General features: G+C 41.6%; 1 protein-coding gene across 1 annotated transcript in view; it reads right to left on the bottom strand.

The window, feature by feature from the left end:
• The window catches only part of LOC115987373 (laccase-15-like), a 42,644-nt gene extending 34,087 nt beyond the window's left edge, over positions 1-8,557 (bottom strand). The window contains exon 1 of the mRNA XM_031110894.1: positions 8,423-8,557. Coding sequence (XP_030966754.1) covers positions 8,423-8,530 — 108 coding nt within the window. The 5' untranslated portion in view covers positions 8,531-8,557. The remainder of the gene's footprint in view (positions 1-8,422) is intronic.
• Between the last annotated feature and the right edge of the window lie 15,694 nt (positions 8,558-24,251).

Genomic DNA, 24,251 nt, shown 5'->3' with positions numbered 1-24,251 from the left:
TGTCCAACTGACGGGCTTCATCTAAAGATGGCACGGATCGACAACTTTGTAATTGGGTTCATAGAGGAAGATGCTCAGCGTCTCCACCACCCACATGACGATGCGCTCATAGTTAGCATATAGGTGGGGGACTGCAAAACCCACCAAGTCCTTGTGGACAATGAAAACTCTGCTGATATCCTTTACTACCCGGCATTCTAGGAAATAAGGATCGAGAGAGAATGGTTGGTTCCAACCAATGCACCAGTCATTGGATTCGAAAGAACAAGAGTATACCTTCTCGATATGGTCACATTGCTTGTGACAGCCAATGATTACCCTCAATAGATTAACAAAGATATCTCATTCCTAGTTGTTGACTATTCGTCTACTTACAACACCATCCTGGGCCATCCTACCCTTAACTCATGGAAGACCGTAACTTCAACTTACCACCTAATGATCAAGCTCCCCACCGAGTATGGAGTGGGAGAGATACGAAGAGATTAAGTAGCGGCGTGTAAGTGCTATATTGCCATTCTAGAGATGGAAGATCGTTTACAAACCATATGTATAGAAGAACAGTGGACGGTGGCAGAACCCGTGGAAGGACTAGAAGAAGTACTCCTTAATAGTTCTAAGCCTAAGCAAACGACCAAGATCGACACTCTCGCTAGCCCACCAGTCCACCAGGCGCTTATAGCATTTCTAAAGGAGAATTAGAACATCTTCGCCTGGAGCCATAAAGACATGCCCGAGATTGATCCTTCGGTCATTGTCCACAAGTTGAATGTATTGCCCTCCTTTCCTCCTATCTATCAAAAGAAACAGGTATTCACGTAGGAATGAGACAAGGTCATAGCAAAAAAGGTTCACAAATTATAAGCAGTAGTGTTCATACAAGAAGTATACTATTCCAACTAGCTAGCCAACATAGTGATGGTCAAAAAGGCCAACAGGAAGTGGAGGATATGCGTGGACTTCACGAACTTAAATAAGGCATGCCCCAAGGACAGCTACCCACTTCTGTGAATTGACATCTTGGTGGATTCAATAGCAAGACACCAGTTGCTAAGCTTCATGAACGCATTTTTTGGTTACAACCAAATCAAGTTAGACGAGGCTAATCAATAGAAGACTTCATTCATCACCAACTAAGGTCTCTTCTGCCACAAAGTGATGCCATTTGGAATTAAGAACGGGGCACCACATATCAAAGGTCGATTAACAAGATGTTCGCACATCAGATTAGGAGGAACATTCAAGTCTATATGGACGACATGTTGGTAAAAAGCATTTAAGAGGATGACCATTTGGGCGACCTTAAGGAGACTTTCAATACCCTTCGTTCTTATAACATGAAGTTGAATCCAAATAAGTGTGCATTTGGGGTAACAACAGGAAAATTCCTGGGGTTCATGGTGTCCCAAAGAGGTATTAAGGTCAACCTAGATAATATATAGGCCATGATGGAGTTAACTCCACCAAAAAATGTCAAGGAGGTACAGAATATAAAAGGTAAGGTAGCTACACTGAACAGGTTCGTCTCAAGAGCAACAGATAAGTGCTTGCCTTTCTTCCGCACATTGAAGAAGTCCTTTGAATGGATAGCTGAATGTCAGCAAGCTTTCAAAGACCTGAAGACATACCTTTCTTCCCCGTTGTTGCTGAGCCCATCCAAATCAGGAGAAGAATTTTTTCTCTACCTAGCCATCTCCCCAGCTGTTGTTAGCATGGCCTTAGTCAGAGAGGAGAACGGGGTACAGATACTGGTATACTTTATGAGCCAAGCACTTCGAGGCACAAAAAAGAGGTACCTTCAAATGGAAAAGCTAGCTTTCGCATTGGTGACCGCAGCCCGCAAGCTCAAACCTTACTTTCACACACGATGATTGTTCTAATAGACAAACCTCTACAAAGAACAATGAGCAGCCCTGAAGCTACTGGTTGAATGGCACTATAGGCAATCGAATTGAGCAAATTTGGCATAAAATATCGCCCACACATGGCTATTAAAAGACAGGTTATTGCTGACTTCATCATAGAATTCACTAACATGGAAGGCCAAGGGGCAGGAGAATGTCTAAGATGGAGTATCCACACAAACGGATCGTCCAACAGACAGGCAAGCGAAGCTGATGTGGTACTCTATAGCCCAAAAGGGGACAAGGTCAAATGCATGGTTTAACTTGATTTCCCTACGACCAATTATAACGCAAAGTATAAAGCTTTAATAGCAGGACTGGATCTCGCCAAAGCAGTGGGAGCCACGGATGTGGTCATGTATTGTGACTTTCAAGCAGTCACAAGTCAAGTAAACGACGACTATGATTGCAAGGGCAAATGGATGAGGAAGTACCTAAAGCAAGTGAAGAAACAAACAAGCGACCTTCAAGTGAAGTTTTTACAAATCCCAAGGGAGGAGAACGAGCAAGCCAACCTTCTTGCCAAGGCTGCATCAACAGAACATATGCTAATCCCTAGTTAGGTACTAACCTTTGTTCAAATTTCACCATTAATAGATATCGTTCACGTGCAAGAGATAGGTTCCGAAAGCAACTGGACCACACCAATAACCTCCTACTTAAAAGACGGCATACTACCTGATAGCAAGGAGGTTGCTAGGAAGTTAAAGGTTCAGGCAACACAGTTCGTGCTAATCAATGGCGTCTTGTACAAAAGGATTTCTCTCGTCCATACCTAAGGTGTCTTAGCTCTGATGAGGCAGACTATGTCATGAGAGAAGTCCACAAAGGAAACTATGGAAACCATTCAGGATCACGGTCATTAGTGCATAAATTGATTAGGGAAGGATACTATTGGCCTACCATGCAGAAGGATGCCCATGCGTACGTCAAATCTTGTAACAAGTGTCAAAGGTTTGGCAACCTCATTAGACAACCAATGGAGAAGCTCACTCCAGTGATGATCCCATTACCTTTCGCTCAATAGTGGTTAGATATTATAGGCCCGTTCCTAACAGCAGTTAGATAGTTGAAATTCTTATTAGTCAGTATAGACTACTTTACCAAATGGGTGGAAGTCGAAGCCTTAGCCACCATCATGGAGAACATATGAAGCTTTATATGGAGGACCATTATTTGTAGGTACGACATACCTAGAGTTCTGGTCTTGGATAACAGGAAGCAGTTCGACTATGACTCTTTCCAAGATTTTTGCTCATAATTAGGGATCGAGAATCATTACTCTTCACCCCCCCCCCCCCACTCTTAGGCCAACGGACAAGTTGAGGTCACTAACCGATATTTGCTCAAAATCATCAAGACTCGGCTCGAGGGGGCAAAAGGTATATGGCCGAAAGAATTTCCAAGCATTTTATGGGCATAGAGGACGATGGCAAGAACACCTATAGGAGAGACACCATTTCGACTAGCATATGGAAGCGAGGCCATCATCCCAGCTAAGGTCGTACTCATGAGCTACAGAGTAGGAAACTATGATGAGAGTTGAAACAATGAAGCTATGCACTGGTAACTTGACTTAGTAGATGAGGTTAGAGCAACAACTGAATAAAGGTTAGCGCGATACCAGAACCTCATTGCCAAGCACTTCAACTCAAGAGTCAGACACAAAGACTACCAGGTTGAAGATCTCATCTTGAGAAAGGTGATAGATTCCATAAGAGATCCCTTCCAGGGAAAGTTAAGACCTAATTGGGAAGGACCCTACAAGATTGCTTCATGGTAGAGAAAGGGACCTACCACCTGGAGACACTAGATGGGCAAAAGTTATACCACCCATGGAATGGAGCACCTGAAAAAGTACTACTAGTAGACAACAACATGGACAACAACACTCCTCATTTCCAGTTTATTTCCTTTTTATTTAATTTTTACTATCTCAGTACTTTTTAAGCCCAAAGGGCAGTTTTTCATTTTTTCAAGAACAATATTTTATATGCGCAGATTTATCACAATAAAAGAAGTTATTCAAATATATCATGTGTGTGCTATCTACATTACTTAAAATTATCAAGTCCATAAGTGAATAGGTTCACCCCAAGGGGTGATTTAAAACTATTAAGTCCATAAGTGGATGGGTTCATCCTAAGGGGTGATCTAAAACTATTAAATCCATAAGTGAACGGGTCCATAAATGGACGGGTTCATCTCAATGGGTGATTTAAAATTGTTAAGTCCATAAGTGGACAGATTCATCCCAAGGGGTAGTTTGAAACCATTAAGTCTATAAGTGGACGAGTTAATCCCAATGGGTGATCTAAAACTATTAAGTCCATAAGTGGACGGGTTCACCCTAAGGGGTAGTTTGAAACCATTGAGTCCATAAGTGGGCAGGTTAATCCCAAGGGGTGATCTAAAACTATTAAGTCTATAAGTGGATGGGTTCACCCCAAGGGGTGATTTGAAAATAGTGAACGGGTTCATCCCAAAGAATGGTCAGAAGTTACCAAGATCTTGAATAGATGGGTATTAAATCTACAAATGGATAAGTTTTTTGGACACTAAGCTCACGAATGGACGGGTTCACAAGAAAATATTCAAATTGTAGGTCCTCAAAGGGACGGGTGCATCCAAGCATAAGTACCCAAAATGACCAGGCACACCCATCTCAATAAGTCCTCAAAGGAACGAGTACATAATAAATATTAAGACCAAGGTAGACGAACGAAAACACGTCTCAAAGACGGGAAATAGAACCAATTTTTAAATATAAGTAGTAGCAAAAAACTTACATACAAGGCCCAAAAAAAATTGGGCAATGGTAAAAACAACAAGACACACTGTCCTCGCAAAAGATTTCCACACTAAGAAAATATAAGTTAACAAAGAATAAAATCTATTGTTGGTCAGTCGGGGTTTCTCCGTCCTTTTCTTCTACTATCAGATTCCCTTCAAGTAGACAAAACTCCTCCTCAATAGGTTTAGTCTGATCATTTTAAGGAGCATCTTCCTTGTCACATTGAGGGTTAATGGTGTCGTCTGCAAATAGCTCGTCAGTGCCTTCAGAATCTACAGGAAGGGTTGGGGTCTGGACTTCAGCATCAATAATGACATGGGATAGGTCCAGATCCAGGAAAGAAGCCTTGACCTAACAAAGGCAGTCATTGAAGCCGTCGGCAAAAGAACTGCCTAGCTCGGCTAAGAGAGCATAAGAGTCGCAATATTCCTTTATTGCGTCCTCCTTAGCCCGACGGAGCTGCTTCTCGGACTTGGAGATTTCATCCTCCTTCTCCTTAAGCACTTTCTTCAGTGCCTCTGTCTGCGTCTCTACCTCTGCCTCTTCCAGAAGCCTTTTCATCAAATCAAATTTATTCTTCTAGATGACTTTCCAGGCCTTCAGCTCCCCCAACTCTGCCTCCGTCGCCTTCGCCTTTGCCCTGACATGATCCACCACCTTTGCCTGGGACACGCAACTGTCCATCAAGCCCTTCATCATAAGCACCCCCTGTAAAAATCAAAAACAAGTGTTAGAAAGAATAAAGAAAAACATGATGGAAGGGAAAGATGGACGGACACATACCTAAGCTAGACTGAAGAGACACATCTCTCCTGTGGCCTTAGTTAAGTGGTTGCCTAAGTCCTCGTAATCATCACTCTTGATGATAGACAAAAGCTAGTTAAGGGCATAATTAGGGTCTTCGCGAAGGAGGACAAGGCATTTCTCAATGACGAGGCCCTGACCCGTCATTAAGTCCTTACCCTTCCCATGGATGGGCGGAAGAGGTAGTTTGGCTTTGTCAAGAGTAGCCCCAGCAGACCCTACCGCCACCTTAGCTTTCTTAGGTAGACGGTCGAGCTTGTCCGACGGTTTCCATTTTATAGATGGGTTGGACAGACTCATTCCCTCCTTCTTCCATGTAGCCATCTGTTGCTTAATATAAGCCCTCCTCCTTCCGTCTTCCTTTTTTACATAAGATTGATGAAAAAAGAGTTAGGCAAACTACTTTAAATTAATAAGGAAAAGTAATAAGCAATGGACTTTCGTTGGTGCGCTAGACTATCATGGCAACAGGCAACTTTCGTAGGTTCAAGACCCTCGCAATACCAATGGAGAGTGTCCAAAGTAACTAGCTTCGCCTAAGTTTTGTCCAATAACTTGGTCTTGAAGATCTGCTCTAGGAAACTCCATTGCCCAAGAGTAACCTCTGTATGGTCTCGAGCTGCAATAGGAGACGGTTAGGATGTCATATAAAACATATAATAACAAACAAAATTTAAGACTGACGGACGCCTACCAATTGGGGGCATTATACCCCAAGTCTTGTCCATTGGCATGAACCCCTGATCGTTGGTGTGACACATCTAGTCATCCCCTTGAAGGAAGAAGTACCAACTCTACTAGTTCTTGTTTGAGTCAGGGGTTTCACACACTAAACTAAATGACAATTTCCTTGGTAGGAAACTGTACATCCCCCTAGACTGGACGATCTCGGATGGATGGTAGTGGTGGAAGAACTCCTTCACCGTCATCCAGCATGCCCCATTAGTTAAGACTTCATACAAGACTTCCACACCAAGAAAGACTCTCCAAGCATTCGGAGAGATCTAGGTGACGGCCAGCCCAAGGTATTGAAGAAGACTATAGTGAAGAGTGCTTAAAGGGAACCTAAGTCCTGCTTTAAGCATTTGCTCATACACTTCAACATCTTCGGCACCCTGGTAATAATAGTTTTCAAATTTAAATGGAAGATGGATTGGTATGCCAACCTAAATCTAGTATTTTTCCCTAAGGGTATCGAAGTGCTTTTTCTTGATGGTAGATCTGAAGTCGTTCACCGTCCACAACGGAAGAAGAATGAACTGCCTAAAGCCATTAGGACTTATGACAGATTAGGAGGGGGGTTCAGCACTAACTATGCCTTCATCATTTGAGTCACCCATTGACCCATCCATATCCATGTCCTCATCCTCCTCCATAGAAGGTGAGTTTGAGGATGGAACTTGTTCATCATAAGAGGTACTGGGGTCATCTTGACCTAACAGATACACCTCATTATAGCCCGCCTTTTCATGGACACACGATTGATCACTCGACGCCTTGCTAAACATGTCACCTACACATGACGGGTAAAACCCTAATACTCTGCCAGTCTACATAGTGGATGGACATGCAATATTTAAGAGAAGCAAAAAGAAAGTTCGGCTTAAGGCAAAGGTTACTTACAAGTGAATGATGCAAAAGGTGACGGAGAAGGCATGGAAAAATGATCACACCAAGCAGACGAAATGTCAATTTCTGGTAGGAGACAATAGTGCTCTGACTAGAAATTTGTGGTGAAAAGTAAAAAATGAAGGGAAGAAGCGACATATATACAAAGTAAACGGCATGGAAGACGAAGGGACGCTTCGATCCGAGTAATCAGCCATTAGAAATGTGACATGTGTCTCTATTGCATTCATAACCATAAGCTAGGCTGTCAATCAAGGCGCATTCCCCAAGGGTTGAGTCAGATCGTCATCCCACTAACCAATTTTATCTCACCTTTCAATTCGAATTAGCAAAAGCAATGTCTCTTTGCATAATATGGATTCCAAACATTCATGATCTAGATGTGAATGAGTCGAATTACTTATCCCTTGGTCTATTAGTGAACTATCTCTCCAGGGATTATGAAAGACGTTCCACTAGAAATATTCTTGTTATTGCTTTGACTCATATTCCCCAAAAAGTAGATCCTGCTCTAATAGCTTTGAATAAATTAAATACATGCATTAAGATACGAAGGCATCTGCCAAACTAGGCAACAGACCCATAGAGTGAGGGGGCAGCTAGAAAGGATAAAACTAAAGTAGTCGGATCCGTTCAATAAGGTTAACCATAGGTGACAATATTAAGTAAGTGGACTATTGAGAAGTACAGACAAAACGATGGACGTGATAGGTTATGCCCCAGACAGAGAAAAAGGAAGATAGATGAAGCCTCCATAGTGGATGGATTCAAATAAAACGAATGCAGGGGAGACGGATAGTAGAGCCACGTGGCATCTATGAGGCCTAAGTGGTATCCAAAAAACCTCAAATGGAAACATCTTGCGCCTTATAATTAACCCTAATCAATGAAATCTCTATATGGTAAGAATCCCATGAAAAACGTGTATTTATGAAGATCTTTCCCATAAGGAAACGTCTTCTTTGCCGAGAAAACTAAGGTCGGTTCTACACTATTATAAAAAAACCCAAAGTTCCAAAAAACCAAAGTACACATAATTTACCCTAGTTTTGATACTCTAAAATTGTGAAATTTCTCTAACTTAACGTTTAGAGGGTCTGGCCATTACTACACCGGTACTCTCTGTAGGGTTTTTTTTCTTCTTTGTTGTGCAAATTTTGTCTAGGGCGTGTGAGGATAGTGTAGCTTACTGATGATTTTCGGCATCATCAACTATATAGGTACTCTAGGTTTAATGCTAAGCCAAAAGATTAAAAAGGAAAATAATTTATATACAGTAAGTCGTACTTACAACAAAGTCATAGAAATGGATCTCGCCTTCCACCATGCAAAGACACTGTGCAACAAGAAACAGAGAGCCCAAAAATTCTACCACCAATTCTTTGTTCTTGAAATTCATTTTCCACCGCCGTTTTCAGCGCACACACGATTTATGAGAACGTTTTGTTCTACTGCCCTTTGATAGCCCTAAATTTCCACCTCCAAGCAAATATATATATATATATATATATATATATATTAAAAATTTGTAAAAATAAGGCATGTGATTCAATATCAACTCTTTCTGTCATGTTTTCTGGCAAAAAAAATAATAATATATACCTGACAATCTTCTACATGTTTATACTAGACTATAGTTACCTAAAAATCTTCCTCATGTTTGTACTTGAATTCAGAAATTTTGTTAGAAATAAGTAGGTCATAATACAATAATTTTTTTTAATAAATTAATTAATTAAAGTATCTATGAGAATATGAATTATTCTTAAATTTTAAATTTTTACTCAACTGTATATGGCGCTGTCCCCCTTTCGATCGATTTTATTTTATTTTTTTAAAATAAAGCTAAACTTTACATTCGTTTTAATTGGGGTTATAATTCTATCCTATTAATGATAAATAAATAAATAAATTTTATATTCCAAGAATTTAAATAAATTGGATATTTATAAAATTATGATAAAAACATAATTATCTTAACAATCATCTCCAAAAATAAAGTAAATTTTTTTTTTTTAAGTTATAAACTTTTGCTCCTTCCCGGTTAAAAATTTAAAGCTACATTTTATATTTGTTTTAAGTGGGGTTACAATAGTTTATCAAAAAAAAGTGGGGTTACAATTGTAGTTGCACGATTTTTTTAGCCCAAATCTTTCTGATCAGGTCTTGGCCCAAGGCGCAACACACAATAAAACTTTGTAGAGGATGGGTCAAAGAACTTGGCCTCAGTGAATTCAGTCGGTCTGATGCATGGACAATGTTATTACAAAAACAAGAACACAAGAATGGATATCTCACAATAGATTCTCTCTCTTGGGTTCAAATCCTACAAATTTTTCGTCCCCCTTTCCTGAGGGATTTTACTACATTATATAAGCCACTCATTCTAATCTGAACCTTACACTTGTTAATCATCTAGGTCCACACTTGAGTACTTGTCTTATCAGACACCCTTATCACTCTTCTGTGAGTTGCAGTGGCCAAGGTAGCACTGTTCAGAGGTCTTTTCCTCATTAATGCGGCCAAGAGAGTGGTTGTGACTCATTTAATGTGGTGGTGGCAGCTTTCTGCGAGATATTTCGAGTTTTATTCTTTTTTATATGCTTGGCAGGTGAGCTGCGATGGTTGGGGCGAGCTCTTGGTTCGTGCTTTGTAATGTCCGAGGAGACGTTACTCCTCGGACAGGTTTCTTTTACCGCAGTTGGGCTTAAATAGTATTTTGGCTATGACTTCTCCTCGGACACGATCTTCTCGGACGGGCCTGTATTTAACTAGCCCATTATTTTGGGCCGGGCCCCACAATAGCCCCTCAAAACTCCGGTTTTGATCTCCTTTCGAGGAGAAAAGCGGGGTTTTGATGTCAGTGAGAGGATGGGAGTAAGGAGGGCCTGGGGCGCGCGTGCGGGCAGTTACACTGGACGCGCTACAATTTACGAGATGCGGCCATTTACTTCCGGAGGCTTCTTGTCCCCTTCATCCAACGGTGAGGTGTGGATCGAACGGCCATCATCATTTCTTGAATTTTTAGGCAGGAGCGATTTTTTCTCTCTCCTCCCGGCTATATAAGACGTCAGAGATGTTTCCTTTTTCTTTTTTATCTGCACATTAGAGTAGAGACCTTAGAGAACTCCAACGCCCAGAAATCCTTGAGCACCTCCTTCCTTCAGATCTTCGTAATCGTTTCTGAGAAGCGCCCTCCATAGAAGAGCTTTCCGATCTCCTCACCGGTCATTTGAGAAGATATCTGTAAGTTCCGTTCGTTTTGTCGCTTCGATTTCTTCCTCGGACTTTGTTTTTCTCCTCGGTCTTTATTTTCGTTCCTTCAGTTCAGTTTAGATGGGTAGATTCAAAAAATTAGTAAATACTCCGGCTGCTATAAAGGCCTTTAGGGCAAAATATCACATTCCCCAGGGGGTGGGGATGCAGTACTGTCCTCTGGAAGGAGTATTGACAGATAGAAACGAGGGAGAAGTGGTTATCCCCATGATTGCTTTCGTAGAGGGAGGGATGACACTTCCCATGCGTAGGATTACGAGGGACTACCTGTATAACCATAGGTTGACGCCGCATCAATGTGCCCCAAAAATGTTCAAGATACTAGGCTGTGTAGATGTTCTAAACGAGCGGATGAACCTAGGCCTTACCTGGCACGATGTTGTTCATCTGTACGAGTGTCATTACGTCGAGAAAAGGGGGTATTACCTCAAATCCCAATCCGAGGTCGTTAGGTTGATCTCTTGTCTCCCAGTATCCAATAAGACCGTGAAAAAGGACTTCCTTATTGCTTCAGGGGAGTGGAGCAATGGTATTCATTGTCCAACTCGGGTAGGAGTCCCAGGTGCGGCGTCTTTAGGGCCAATCTTTTTTGGGAAAGGGTTTAGTATTGGGGGGCTATTTTTCTTGCTTTCTTTTCAGTTACAATATTTCGTGACTAATCGTACTTCTCTTGGCTGTTTGCAGATAAAGCTCATGTCGCTCCTCGGCTGAGCCACGTGAATGTGCTTGCGCTGAACTACCTACTGAGGTCCGAAATCTACGTTACTGAGGACGGACAGTTACGTACAACTCATCTGGTTCTGGGTTATCAACCTTTAAGCCGCACTTTCCAAGCTATTGGTCACGCCATAAGAGCTAGCAGTCCGAGGTTGGCGAGGATTGACGTGTCTAAACCTGGGTTCCTAGCTCGTCGTGATCTTCCACCAATCGTGCTACCCAGCGTCCGAGATCCCTTGCGGGCAGAGCAGCTTCCTCCGCCAGACGACCCTGACGTTGCTGTTCCGGTGGAAGAGGAAACCGAGTCATCTCGTCTTTCACTTAAGGAGGAGATAGACGAGTTTTATTTTGAGGAGGAGGTTCAACAGGCTCTATTGATTGAGATCTCGGATCCTGAAGAAGAGCAGGATCGAAGCTCCGCCGTTGGCGCTCCCCTTATCATTGCCAGCTCGGAAGATCCCTCAGACGAAGAGATGGACCCTACGACTGGCAAGGGAAAGACTTTGAAGGAGTTGATGGCCTCCCGTAAGAAAGGTCAATCATCAAAAAGCCAGTCTTCGAAAGGTGCTACTCAGTCAGAGGCCCAGACCCTTCCTCCCGTGGTCCCCCAAGTTACCTCGGACCTCGGCCTCAAAGTTAACCCGGACCTAAAGAAGAAAAGGCCGGTTGACGTTCCTGAAGAAGGCGAGGTGGTTGCTCAGCCAGCCAAACAGCAAAAAACCACCCGTGTCCCGAGGAGCAGAAGGGGTGACTCCGTGGAAAGCCGGGACGAGGGGAACCGTGCCGAGGTGCGTGGTACCCTGCGCACATGGTGCCCCAAGTTGGAGCTAGAGGGGGTTGCTATCCCCTACAATGCTTCAGTCCGAGAATATAACCGGGGCCGAGCAGGGTACATAGCTGATGCCCTGGAGCAACCCCTACTCCTCCCTCGGGACATGGAGGCCTACAGGCGGTTCTCTCAGCCCGAGATTTTCCTATCCCTCAAAAGGGATCTCGCCATGGTAAGTGACCTTACTGTTTTATTAAATTGATCTATTTAACCCTGTTAAATTCTAAGCCAATCTGGTCTTGTTCGCAGATTACTCAGCAGGTATTTGTAACTGAGGAGTTTTGTCGCGATAATCGAAGCCGGGTTGACGCAGAAGCTCAGTCTCGGACAGAGATGGAGAAAGCCTTGGGGTCCCTCAAGCACGATCATCTTGAACTCACGGAGAAGTTCAAGGAGTCGGAGAAACAGCGCAAGAGTGCAGAGGTTGGTTTGAAAAATGTTGAGACCCAAGCGGAGGATCAGCGAAAAGAGTTGTACTCGACCCAGATCAATCTTGCCATCGAGAAGCAAGCGGTGCAGGATCTCAAGGCTGCCTTGCGAAAAGCCGAGGATAAGCTACAGCGGGTTAAGGTTGAGGCTCAACTGATTCGGGAGGCTGCCGAGGCTGAGAAGAAAGTTGTTTATCAACTTGGGGCTGAGGCAACTGAAGCCAGATTGTCCGAGGAGATCCCCGAGGTGTGCAGGGATTATTGCAGCGTCTCTTGGGCACATGCCCTTGATACGGCAGGTATTCTTGCGGATTCGGAGCTGAGGCTTCCCGAAAAGATATTCTATCCACAGGAGATTCGGGAAGATCCTGACAGTGCCCCAGTGGTCGCGGATCAGGATTCGGCGGTGCCTGATGCCGTCCCTGTGCCTGACACAGCAAAGGATCCTGCCACGGACCCTACCATCTTGGCTCCTCCTCCTCCTCAGCCAGAGCAGAAAGAAGATCCTCCTGCCAAGGCTTAGCTTTTAGGCTTTTAACTCTTGCATTCCCCTTTTTTTTCAATGAGAGTTGTCCTGTTTTTGATGTTCTTTTGTAAGGACCTCTCTTTGTATTGATTTCGGACTATCAATATAGAATGTTTCCTTTGCTTTTTATGGATTCATGCTGGTATCATCGCTTTACTTAACGCTTATAATGATATAAAAGATCAAGGTAAAGAGGTTGTTACATAGCGAATTCGAATGAGAGTTGTTATGGTATTAGAACGTGCGCACGCCTTAAAATGGTTTTCCTTAGGTAATGGTTTTCCAAACTGTCATAAGTAATAATTTCCCCTAAGTCTGTGGTCCGGAGAGCCATGCAGGGCTTACGTCCTGTTTAAAACTATGAATAGTTGCCGTAAGTAATAATTTCCCCTAAGTCTGTGGTCCGAAGAGCCATGCAGGACTTAGGTTCTGTTTAGAACTTGCATAAATCGTCATAAGTAATAATTTCCCCTAAGCCTGTGGTCCGAAGAGCCATGCAAGACTTAGGTTCTGTTTAGAACTTGCATAAATCGTCATAAGTAATAATTTCCTCTAAGTCTGTGGTCCGAAGAGCCATGCAGGACTTAGGTTCTGTTTAGAACTTGCATAAATCGTCATAAGTAATAATTTCCCCTAAGCCTGTGGTCCAAAGAGCCATGCATGATTTAGGTTCTGTTTAAAACTATGAATAATTGCCATAAGTAATAATTTCCCCTAAGTCTGTGGTCCGAAGAGCCATGCAGGACTTAGGTTCTGTTTAGAACTTGCATAAATCGTCATAAGTAATAATTTCCCCTAAGCCTGTGGTCCGAAGAGCCATGCAGGATTTAGGTTCTGTTTAAAACTATGAATAATTGTCATAAGTAATAATTTCCCCTAAGTCTGTGGTCCGAAGAGCCATGCAGGACTTAGGTTCTGTTTAGAACTATGCATAAATCGTCATAAGTAATAATTTCCCCTAAGTCTGTGGTCCGAAGAGCCGTGCAGGACTTAGGTTCTGTTTAGAACTTGCATAAATCGTCATAAGTAATAATTTCCCCTAAGTCTGTGGTCCGAAGAGCCATGCAGGACTTAGGTTCTGTTTAAAACTATGAATAGTTGTAAATGGGTTAGTAGGCACAGGATAATCATGAAACAAAATATGGGCAAAGTCATTTTCATTAATAATAGTATCTTCTTAAGTTATTTACATTCCATGGTCGAGGTACAGTCTTTTCATCCAAATCTTCTAGATAGTAAGCACCTATCCCCGCCACAGATGTGATACGGTATGGTCCTTCCCAACTGGGCCCCAGCTTGCCCCAAGAAGGGTTTTTTGCGCTGCCGAGAACCTTCCTCATCACGAGATCACCCAGACCTAAAGGTCGCTGTTTAACATTGGCATCATACCCCTGTCTCAGCTTCTGGTGATAATAGGCCATATGAATCGTTGCCTTCTCCCTTCTTTCCTCGGCTAGATCTAGACTTTTTCCCAATAACTCGTCGTTACCGTTTGGGGTAAATGAGTTAGACCTCAGTGTGGGAAAGTTGTTCTCGATTGGGAGCTTTGCCTCAACCCTATAAGTCATTGAAGAGGGGGTCTCACCGGTTGACTGTCGCGGCGTTGTCCGATAGGTCCATAAGACGTGCGGGAGCTCTTCTACCCATCTCCCCTTTGCCTCATCCAGTCTTTTCTTCAGTCCGTTCACTATGACCTTGTTCATGACCTCGACTTGCCCATTTCCCTGGGGGTAGGCGGGGGTGGAATATCAGTTAATGATCCCAAACTCGCAGCAATACTCTCTAAAGCTCTTACTGTCAAATTGGAGACCGTTGTCGGAAATGAGTGTACGTGGAGTTCCGAAGCGGGTGATAATGTTCTTCAAGATGAATTTCTAGGCATCCACGTCCCTAATGCTGGCCAAAGGTTCAGCCTCCACCCACTTAGTGAAGTAATCGGTTCCAACTATTATGTATCACTTGTTCCCTGCAGCTTTGGGGAAAGGTCCGACAATATCAAGACCCCACTGTGCGAACGGCCATAGGCTAGAGAGGGGATTAAGAACCCCTCCGGGTTGGTGGATATTTGGGACAAACCTTTGACATTGATCACATTTCTTAGCGTATTCTTGGGCCTCTTTTTGCATGTTCGGCCACCAGTATCCTTGAGTGAGTGCCCTGTGCGCCAGTGACCTTCCTCCGGTGTGACTTCTGCAAATTCCCTTGTGTAACTCTTCAAGCAAAGACTCGGATTCTTCTGGATGTACGCAGAGTAGGTATGGTCCAGAGTAAGAGCGCCGATATAGTTTCTGATCCTCTGATAGCCAGAATCGAGGAGCATTCCTACGTATCTTCTCGGCTTCTGATTTTTCTTCTGGTAACATGTCGTTTTGGAGGAAGTTCCTTATAGGGTCCATCCAGCTGGGACTCTTTCTGATCTGATGGACTTGGGCTGGGATTCTTCTGATGGGACTTGCCTGGACTAGATCTTCCACAAGGATCACTCACGGCAGATTATGTGCCGAGGACGTGGCGAGAGTGGCCAGCGAGTCTGCATGGGTGTTTACACTCCTGGTAATGTGCGTCAGATTGAAGGAGTCAAAACTCGTCTGTAGGCGTTTGACTTGTCCCAGATACTCTTGCATCCTAGCATCTCTGGCTTCCAGCTCGCCCATTACTTGTCCGACGACCAACCTGGAGTCCGAGAATGCTTCTACTACTCTTCCACCCAATCTTTGAACCATTGTCATCCCTTGAAGTAAGGCTTCGTATTCGGCTTCATTGTTTGTAGCCGAGAACCCGAGTCTCAGTGATTTTTCAATGGCAGCACCGTCTGGTGGTACTAAAACTATTCCAACTTCGGATCCTCTCTGGTTGGCCGCGCCATCCACATAGACTTTCCAATGCAGGGTTCTTCCAGGTGACACTGTGCCAACCGATTTTCCACCCATGTCTTTCTTCTCGGTTATTGCTTCTATAGAGGGTTCTGCAAACTCCGCTACCAAGTCCGCGAGGACCTGTCCTTTGATGGAGGATCTAGGCATATATTTAATATCAAAGGCCCCCAAAAGCGCGCTCCACATGGCGATCCTTCCTGTGTAGTCAGCGCTTCGAAGCACCGCTCGCTGGGGAAGGTGAGTTAGAACGATGACCGTATGCGCCTGAAAGTAATGAGGGAGTTTCCGGGTTGCATGTACTATCGCCAGAATTGCCTTTTCCAAAGGTAGGTATCGCACCTCGGCTTCATGTAATGATTTGCTTATATAGTAAATCGGTCGCTGCACCCCGTTATCATCTCGTATCAATACCAGGCTTACAGCATGGGGAGCTACAGCGACATATGCAAACAGCACCTCATCTGCCTCAGGGCTGGACATGATGGGTGGTCGTGACAGGTATTCTTTGAGCTGTTGGAAAGCCTGGACACAATCTTCCGACCATTCGAACCCTTTCCACTTGTTTATCAGGAGGTAAAAGGGTCGACATCGATCCGCCGATCGCGATATGAATCAGTTCAATGCTGCAATCATGCCAGTGAGCTTCTGTACTTCCTTCGGATTCCGAGGAGCCTGTAGGCTGTTAATTACTTTGATTTGATCGGGACTGACCTCTATCCCCCTGTGGGTTACCATGTACCCTAAAAATTTCCCAGACCTGACCCCGAATGAACATTTGGAGGCATTCAACCGCAACCGGTTCTCCCTTAAGATAGCAAAGATTTTTTCTAGGTCTCTCACGTGTTCGGACACCCTCTTACTCTTCACTACCATATCGTCTATGTAAACCTCAATGATCTTTCCCAGCTGTTGTTCAAACATCCGAGTCATCATCCTTTGGTAGGTTGAGCCTGCGTTCTTCAGCCTGAACGGCATCACCTTATAGTGATAATTTCCAACAGGCGTCATGAAAGCCGTCTTCTCTTGGTCTTCTTGTGCAAGGGGTATCTGATGATAGCCTTAGAAGGCGTCTAGGAAGCTCATTCGAGGGTGACCCACGGTTGCATCCACCAATCTGTCGATTCGGGGAAGGGGGAATGGGTCCTTTGGGCACGCCTTGTTCAGGTCCGTGAAGTCCACACAGACCCTCCATTTTCCTGTCTTCTTTCTTACCACCACCGTGTTTGCTAACCATTCGGGGTAAAAGACCTCCTTAATAGCTCCTGCTTTTTTCAGTTTTGCCACTTCATCTCTTACGGCACTAGCATGTTCCCTTGAAGGTCGTCGAGGTGGCTGCTTCTTCGGAGTGGAAGAGGGGTTAACATTCAGGTGGTGGCAAATAAGGCTAGGATCAACTCCCGGGGCGTCGTAGGAATCCCATGCAAACACATCGACATTTCCTCTGAGAAACCTGACCAGTTCCTCTTTCTCTTCAACAGGCAATTCAGAGCCGACTTGAAAGAACTTCTCCGGGTCGTCGTTAACGGCGATCTTATCTAAACTTTCACACCTTATCTCCTCGGCTAGCCCCTCACCCTGCCTTGTTGAGGTGGCGGGTTGCTATAAGCTCTCAGGGGCCGAGGACTCATCACGGGGCCGATGTAAGATGGCGGCCACCATACATTGCTTGGCCACGGCCTGGTCTCCTCGGATCTCTTCGACTTGTCCTCTGGATGGGTATTTTACTTTTTGGTGAAGTGTGGAGGATACTGCTTCTAGGGCATGGATCCATGGCCTGGCAACTATTGCGGTGTAGGGTGAGTAAGCGTCAACCACGATAAAATTTACCTCCACCACCTCCGACCCAGTCTGTATGGGTAGTCGGATCTGCCCCTTTGGCGTAACAGTCCTCCCTTCGAAGCTGAGAAGGGGGGAGTCATAGGCTGTCAGGTCCTCCGGCTTCAGGTTCAGCCCCTTGTCTAGATCAGGGTACATTATCTCTACCGCACTTCCCGAGTCCACTAACACCCTTTTTACATCGAAGCCCCCTATTCTCAGCGTAACCACCAAGGCATCGTCGTGAGGTTGAATAGTTCCTTTCTTATCCTTCGAGACTCTTGTATTGCTTGATTGGGATGACCGCTTGAGGGGTGCAGAAGGTGACGTAACTTCCCCTCTCGGACCAATTGATCTAGGTGATTCCATAGATTCTTGCAATCCTCAGTGGTATGCCCGAGGTCTTGGTGATAGTGGCAGTACAGGTTCTGGTTACGTTTGGAGGGGTCTCCCGCCATCTTTCCCGACTATCTGAAATAGGGTTCGTTCCTTACTTTCTCCAGCACTTGCTGTACTGGCTCCCTGAACACGGCATTCACTGCCTGCGGGTTACTCTGTCCAGCTTGTCGCGAGAAATCTCTTCTCGGCTGGCTAGGGTTATACCTTTCCGACCTAGAATCATTTGCTTTGGGGGGGATGGCCTTCTCTATTCCCTTTCCTTACAGCTGGTCTTCCTCCACCCTTTTGTACTTGTCGATCCTGTCCATCAACTGATGAACGTCGGTAACTGGTTTACCAGTGAGGGATTTCCTTAAGCCATGTTCGGTGGGGAGACCGCTTTTGAACGTGCTGATAGCAACATCATCATGGTTGTCATCTAAGTCGTTATACACCTCCCAATATGTATCCAAGTATGCTTTCAGGGTTTCTCCTTCGTGCATAGCTAAGGACAATAGCGAACTGAGGGGTCGAGGGACTCTAGTGTTTGTAATAAAACGGGGGCAGAAAGCCTGAGTGAGCTGCTTGTAGGAGCCTATGGAATTTGTCTTCAGGCTGTTAAACCACCTCATTGCCATTGATCCCAAACTGGATGGGAAGATTTTGCACATCAAAGCTTCATGTTGCAAGTAGATTGCCATTTTCTGGTTAAACTGACTCACATGCTCTACCAGGTCTGCTCGGCCGTTATAGATGGCGAACGTCGGTTGGTTGAAGCGTCGAGGCAGCTTAGCCCCTTCGATTCTATACGTGAAGGGTGACCTTGAAACCTGGTCCAACGCCTTCTTCATAGCATCGTTCCCCGAACCCTTACTGGATGGGCTCTCATATTTCCGTACAGGGCGTGGTTCCCTTTCGTAGGAAAAAGTTTCACTTGGGGGGGTCCTTGACCTCCGTCGGTAACTCACATCCTCCGCATTAGAAGACTCGTCTGAGTCAGAGGAGGATCGTTTTCGCTGCACACGTCGTAACTTCCTTTTCAGGTCATTTATCTCTTGCTGCATGGCCTGATGACTATTTCGCCTTTGGGACACGTGACTGCCTATCTGAGTGTGACTTTGGCTCGTCCGGACAGTATTCACACTTCCCTCACGATTCCCCCTACCGCCTAGGTTGACGGGGTTGTTTTACCTCTTGGACTCGGCGGGCTGTGTTTGTTGGGAATCGACCCGGTGGGGATTCTCCTGGTGTGGACCTAGTTCTGCCATGCCCGACCGTTGTGCTAGCTGATGCCCTAGTTCTCCCCACAGACGGCGCCAATTGTAGTTGCACGATTTTCTTAGCCCAAATCTTTCTGATCAGGTCCTAGCCCAAGGCGCAACACACAATAAAACTTTGTAGAGGATGGGTCAAAGAACTTGGCCTCAGTGAATTCAGTCGGTCTGATGCATGGACAATGTTATTACAGAAACAAGAACACAAGAATGGATATCTCACAATAGATTCTCTCTCTTGGGTCCAAATCCTACAAATTTTTCGTCCTCCTTTCCTGAGGGATTCTACTACATTATATAAGCCACTCATTCTAATCTGAACCTTACACTTGTTAATCATCTAGGTCCACACTTGAGTACCTGTCTTATCAGACACCCTTATCACTCTTCTGTGAGTTGCAGTGGCCAAGGTAGCACTGTTCAGGGGTCTTTTCCTCATTAATGCGGCCAAGAGAGTGGTTGTGACTCATTTAATGTGATGGTGGCAGCTTTCTGCGAGATATTTCGGGTTTTATTCTTTTTTATATGTTTGGCGGGTGAGCTGCGATGGTTGGGGCGAGCTCTTGGTTCGTGCTTTGTAATGTCCGAGGAGACGTTACTCCTCGGACAGGTTTCTTTTACCGCAGTTGGGCTTGAATAGTGTTTTGGCTATGACTTCTCCTCGGACACGATCTTCTCGGACGGGCCTGTATTTAACTAGCCCATTATTTTGGGCCGGGCCCCACAACAATCTTTTCTCTTTTTCCTTCTTTATTTTATACCTTTTATGATTCTCTTAAGCTTTGCAATTTGCTCTAAAGTCTAAACCCAAGAGAGTAAGAAGTATATGTGTTAAAAATCATACACTTCAAAAACAAATTTTAGTGGTATCACATCATTGCAATCAGCAACACCTTTTTTTGTTTTTTGAACCATTCTTCTTCTATTTCGTATTTGTTACTAAATTGATCAAATAAACTTTTTTTCCTTGAGAATAAATATAATAAACTTTTATTAAACTGATAAAAATATAAGATATAACATATGTATAAAATAGTGTAATGAGGGGTTATTTGATTGTATTATTTATTATGCATCCAGTAATTATTTGTCTAATTTTTAGAAATCTTCAATTTTTTGTTATGTCAGTTATAAACTTAATAGGTTGTGTTTTAATTTGAAAATCTAGGTCTATAAAAAAGTTATTAAAGTATCAATTTATTCTTAAAAATAAATGAAGATTGTGATTCATAAAATAATATATTTTTGGGTTCTAATGTTAAAACTTTGACTTCCAACTAATCTTCATCCAATAATACATTTTTTGTATCTAACATTGAGTTATAAAGTAATTTTATTGTATATCAAATTACTTATTGCCTCATAAGTTGCACGGATTTTTCTTATTTGTAAATTTATAAATATTAATCTATAAACATTTAAATTTTTTTAAAAACATATATATCCTAGAAATATATTAAGTACTCCATTATCTTTTTTTTTTTTTTTTTTTTTGAGAAAACAAATCATCATTTATAGAATTAAGGAGCTAATAAATCAGCAAAAACAACAGAGTCTAACTTTGGTGGAACATGCTCCATCCAAACCAACAACAAAAAAGAAAGTCCCGCTCTTTGGGCTAAGGAGTGTGCCACAGCGTTATCTTACCACATAGTATGAGAGAAAGAAAAACTCCAAAGGTAACTAGAAAAGAATAATGTATCCTAACAAAGATGACCAAAAGAATAACATATCTAGGGGTTGAATTTATTGCATTATTTTTTTACCTATGCTTTTCCATTATTTTATATCTATATATATATATAGGAAAAAAATGCTTAAAGACCCCTTAAGCTTTGAAGCAATGGCCATTACACCCCCCTAAACTTTTGTTTTAGCCAATTTACTCCTTAAACTTTATATATGTGGCAAATAGAACCATTTGTTAGCATAACCGTTAAGTGACTAACAGAATTGTTTGCAAGTGCATCTCATTTTTAAAAAACACAAAAAACAAAGTTCCAGATTCTAGACCAATTGGGAGGGGGTGAGAAAAAACAAAAAACAAAAGATACCGGCAGCCATGGACAGAATCAAGACAACCTTGTCCTTATCCCCCACTGCAGATAAAGATTAAGCACACGAACATACCAGATCAGATCAAACTTATTTAGAAGAAAATGTAGATCAGATCAAACTGTACTAGAAGAAATTGCAAGCTAAGCTAAATGATTATCTGCTATCTCAAATTTAAATTAATTGTTATTTGTATATTCAAAGAAATTGTAATCTGTACAAAAATTATAAATACAAGTACAAGCTCCCATTCATTTACAAGAAGCCATAATTATTTTCAATCTCTACATCTCATCTCAGTTGTTCAGGTAGCGATATGAGGGTGGTTTCCAAAACCTAGCTTCTCCCTTATCTGAATCTCTACATCTCATCTCAGATTTACAACTTCTCTCTCTAAACCCACTGATCAGCCACCATGGCTAACTCAAGACCTCCATTGCCACAAGTCTCTTCTTTAACTTCTCTCTCACTGTTTTCTCTCTCCAAAAAAACCATAGCCTTCATATCCAAAACTCTCAAGCTTTAGATTTTTAGATTTAAACCCAAATCTAACCTCCACATCTTAAATCTAGGTTTCCCTTTCACAAAACCGAATGGTGAGATTGTTGTTGGCAGGACCTTGAACATCTCTCTCTCCTAAGATTCAAAAATATTTGTGGCTTCCAGTTGATACTTTGATGTGTTCTCTCTCTCCCTTTCAAAATTGTATTTTTCTCTCGTCTCTCCATGGATCTCAGGCGATTGAATTGAGTGATTTAATGCTCACGTGCGTGTCACGTGAGTATTTCGTTAGTTTATTAACATCAAACTAACTAAAGTACTAATTTGGCGCATGTGTGAAGTTGAGGGAGTAAATTGGTTAAAATAAAAGTTTAAGGGATGTGATGGCCACTACGTTAAAGTTTAGGGGGTGTTAGGACATTTTTCCCTATATATATATGTTTTTGATAAGTAAATTATACCATATAATAAAGGACAAAATTTAACTACAAAATTAGTTATAGCCTAAGGCTACAACTATACTCAATAAAATAAACACTAGTATATTTTATCTAACCGTTGAATTACATGTTCTTTAAAATCTTAATACATATGTCAAATTTAGTAACAATCAGATATTATTTACTATATGGTCTATACGCTTATATTTTATTCATAATTTTAAATTACAAAAACTTACAATTTAAATAATTTATTGATGACATATCAATTGATATTTAATTTTTTTAGAAATTTTGCAAGTATGGAGGATATAAAAAGAAAATGTAATCTAATGGTAGATTTCTTAAAATTCACCTCCAGTAAAAAGATATTAAGTAAAGTTGTAGTCTAAGGCTACAATCAATTTTGTAGCTAAATTTTGTCTTAGAATAAAATGTAAAATTTTTGTTGTGTGTGAAATTTTGTAGCTAAATTTTTGTTAATAACCTTGTTGTGTGTGTGAAATACCTATCATTTTAGTAGTTTTTATTTATCTATTATAAATTAGGCATACAAGACTCAAAGTATTGTGTATTTTAATAATTTTTCATTACATTATGAGTTTTTCATTAATTTTAGTAATGCTTATACACGTTTTAAGTCATTTCACATATATTTTCAAGGGTCATGTTAACGAATGTTCTTAGAGCAATTGTTAATAAATTATAATAGGAAAATTTTGACACCACTTTCATTAGAAATTTAAAAATATATCAACAATATTTATTATTTTATCATTCTCCCAATAAAATATTTCTAAAAATAACTCATAAACCAATGTCCGCATTCGTTAACATTTTCCTATTTTCAATTAAAGTATTTTCAACAAAATACTTGAATAGCCTTTGGAAGGAGAATGACTTGGAAAATTAAAAAGTAAATGACAAATTAAAAATTAATGATCATAAACAAGAATAAAAACATGAACATAAATATCATACTAAAAAAGCGCATTTACTTCATTCAAAATTTTTAATTATGTGCCACGTGTCTAGCATTATGGCAACCATATTGACATGTACAAATAATATTTTGATATATGGCGTTGTTTGTCAATATAATATCAATGAAATGGAAGAAATTGCCACATGTTATTATAGTAAGCTTTGATAATGAACATATGTCATTGTAGTATACATCCACCAATTTTGGGATTCAACTTTTATATTATATTATAGAAAGGTAGATAGATTGTTTTTATACTTTATAGTACTATTTTAGACTATTGTGTGATATAGTATCTATTAAAGAAAGATCGTATCCAGTGTATAAAACTTCCACTTTTTATGGAGGTTAAAAAAAGAGATTAAATTCAATAAAGATGTGATGTAAAACTCAAGTTTTACTCCTCCAATCTCCACATGCCACATCATCATATTACATATTAATAATAGACACAAACACACTGAATCAATTCTAATACTCATTTGCAAATCTAACTTAATTATAAGTTTATTGAGATGTTATTATGTGTTGTAAGATGTATTGAGTTTTAAGTAAAAAGTTAATGTAACAATCTTCTTGGATGGTGTAAAACATGAGTTTTACGGTCCATCCTTACCAAATTTGAACTCTTAAAAGAAGTTTTATCCCTTATTTATTTTGAAGGGTTCGATTAATATATGCTCTTAAGGCGTACATTAACAATTGAGCTTTTTGACATCTTTTTCAATTTTTGGGAACTTTTTAATAGTTTTTTCAATTTTCAATAAAATTTTCCTATAATAGTTTACTAACGTAGGGCCTCAAAACCCTATTTTGAATATAGAATATACAATTATACAAAGATAAATTTTTGGCTCACCACCGTGAGAATATATGCCCTTCGTTACAAAAGAAGAAACTTACATTTTCTGTAATGATACTTGCAATTTGCAAATCCAATGGCTGGCAGAAAGAAAAGCACTATTATTATTATTATTATTATTTTTTTTTTTTTTTGATGAACGAAAGAAAAGCATTATT

The sequence above is a fragment of the Quercus lobata genome, chromosome 4 (assembly GCF_001633185.2).
Source record: "Quercus lobata isolate SW786 chromosome 4, ValleyOak3.0 Primary Assembly, whole genome shotgun sequence".
NCBI classification, from domain to species: domain Eukaryota; kingdom Viridiplantae; phylum Streptophyta; class Magnoliopsida; order Fagales; family Fagaceae; genus Quercus; species Quercus lobata.
Note: the sequence above shows the minus strand (reverse complement) of the source record. Positions and strands in the feature narration are given on the sequence as shown.